General features: G+C 44.9%; 1 protein-coding gene across 3 annotated transcripts in view; it reads left to right on the forward strand.

Annotated features, from left to right (window-relative positions):
* The first annotated feature begins 225 nt into the window (after positions 1-225).
* MAP4K5 (mitogen-activated protein kinase kinase kinase kinase 5) overlaps positions 226-2,309 on the forward strand; it is a 104,743-nt gene continuing 102,659 nt past the window's right edge. For all 3 annotated transcript variants that reach the window (XM_029951624.1, XM_029951625.1, XM_029951626.1), the window contains exon 1: positions 226-440. In XM_029951624.1, the coding sequence (XP_029807484.1) occupies positions 333-440 (108 nt within the window). In that variant the 5' untranslated portion in view covers positions 226-332. The remainder of the gene's footprint in view (positions 441-2,309) is intronic.

The following is a 2,309-nucleotide window of genomic DNA, read 5'->3' on the forward strand; positions in this document are numbered from 1 at the left end:
GGCCGCCCCCCTCGGGTACCGGGCCGGCCCCGGGCCTCAGGGGGCGAGGAGATCGGCCCGGCGGTTCGCGGGCGGCCGGGAAGGGGAAGGGCCGCGGCCGGAACGGGACTGCGGGGCGCCGCGGACCCTTCCAGGCCCGCTTCTCCGCGGCCCGCGGCGGGGCGGAAAGGAAGGGGCTGGGCCGCTCCGGGTTGTAGCCTGTGCTTGTCCCTTGTGCAGGCGGAGCTGCGGACAGAGGCTCCATGTTGGGAAGCGGCGCCGCTCGTCCTCGTTAGCGGGACTCGATCGGGGCGCCGCGGACAGAGCCGGCGGGGCCCGGGCCCGGAGCGAAGATGGAGGCCCCGCTGCGGCCTGCCGCGGACATCCTGAGGCGGAACCCGCAGCAAGACTACGAGCTCGTCCAGAGGGTCGGCAGCGGCACTTACGGAGACGTCTATAAGGTGAGGCGAGGCGGCCCCGGCCCCGAGGCGGGCTCGTTTTCTGCGGCCGGCCGGCTCCCGGGAATAGGGCTACTTTCTAGCCAAGTAGGAGGCGTAGGGAGGATGCCTTTATTGTTGCATCTTGGAGATGAAGGGGTCGGGGTTCCTTTTTTTACTCAGTTCAGAGCAACGTCTAGTCAGCTGGCCCTGCTCGCTTCCAACTTGCAGAACTAACCACACCGTTGTAAAAACCACCGTTGTACCTTTTTGTGTAGTATGAAAAGCTTTTTTCGTTTGTGTTGTTGAGTATTGAGGGGAGTTCGAATCTGCGTATAGAGTCGCACTTGAGGAGGCTGGTCTTAGCATGGAAAAATGCTTCCTGAAGGACAGTCGATGGGAAAGCATATTAGCACTAGGTATTTGCATTTAAAGAAAAAGACACTTTTAAATGGATGAGCTTGATTTAAAAAGTCCTATGAAACGGGGTGTGTCTGTTTTCACCGTAAGCAGTCTAATGCGCATCAAAATGACGTGTTCATAAACATTATCCTATGTAGAATTCTTCATTTCCTGGTAGATGTTTCATCATTTGTATTTGGCTGATGTTTTTTGTTTGTTTTTCTACTTCAACTGTTCCTCTCGGAGATTTATAACATTCCCTCACCAAGAGGGGATAAGAGCTGTTGTCTTTTTAATTGAGCTCTTTTGCATTATTTGAAACAAATAGGAGGGCAAGGTACTCTTAATTTGGGATTAAAGAAAAGTTATAGAGAAGCAAGCTGAATTTCCTAAATCCACTGAGTTCTTGAAGGATTAAAGGGAAAGAGATATTTTTCAGATTCTTATATGCTTTTTGTTTTCCAGAAGGGGAGTGTTAATGCAGCTCACATGGATATATTGAGGGAAATTTCCTTTGATTTTGTAACAGCTTTGTTTATTGGATTTAATCGTGATATTTACCCCATTGTTCCAAACAACACCTTTGCATATAGCTGGAATAGCCTGTGTCGTCTGGGTAGTTTACTGGTAGATTCCTCTGGGGTATGTCAGTGTTCTGCACGGCTGGTAAAACGGAAAGAAAACATTTTTTTTTTCTTGTCTTTTTTTGCTTTTGTTTAATATTCTATTAATAATAACAATTCAAGGTGATATGTGACAAATCTATTAATAATAGCAATTCAAGATAGTCTAAGTCATTTTACTGAAATGGACTGTGATGGGTAGGCTTTTTATTAATTAAAAGGACATTTAAATTTTCTATACTAGGCACTCTTCTAGGTATAGGGTATTGAACTGTGAGGGAAGTCCCAATTCTTGCCCTGTGAATACCTTTGAATTTGAAGTGGATAATTATAACAGAATTCTCTTCTTTATGTAGAATTAGAGGTAATTGACTCTTCATTGTTTAGCCATGGATTAGCCATTTTGTGGAATGCTTTTTAAAAACTGCAATTCCTTCTTGCCTTCTCAGTCCCATGTTTTAGTCATTTTCATCTTATGATTCACTATGTATTAGATCAGTTCAGTTTAGTTTGTATTAATAAAATAGTCTAAATTCCAGTTCTTGTATATTTTCTCTCTACTACAGTAAAATTCTAATTGTTTTCCCCACAAAACTCTCAAGATTTCCACTTTTTTTCTTTATAAATATAATAACTAAAGTAACTGGAGCAGGATTTTATTCTTGCCAGGAAAAGCAAAGGGTTATATTAAAAGGAAAGCTGGCTAGTATCTAAAATCTACAAGGAACTCACCAAACTTCACACCCACAAAACAAATAACCCAGTGTAGAAATGAGCAGAAGACATGAACAGACACTTCTCCAAAGAGGACATCCAGATGGCCTACAGGCACATGAAACGATGCTCAGCATCACTCATCATCAGGGAA

Source organism: Suricata suricatta, chromosome 9 (assembly GCF_006229205.1).
Source record: "Suricata suricatta isolate VVHF042 chromosome 9, meerkat_22Aug2017_6uvM2_HiC, whole genome shotgun sequence".
Taxonomy (NCBI): domain Eukaryota; kingdom Metazoa; phylum Chordata; class Mammalia; order Carnivora; family Herpestidae; genus Suricata; species Suricata suricatta.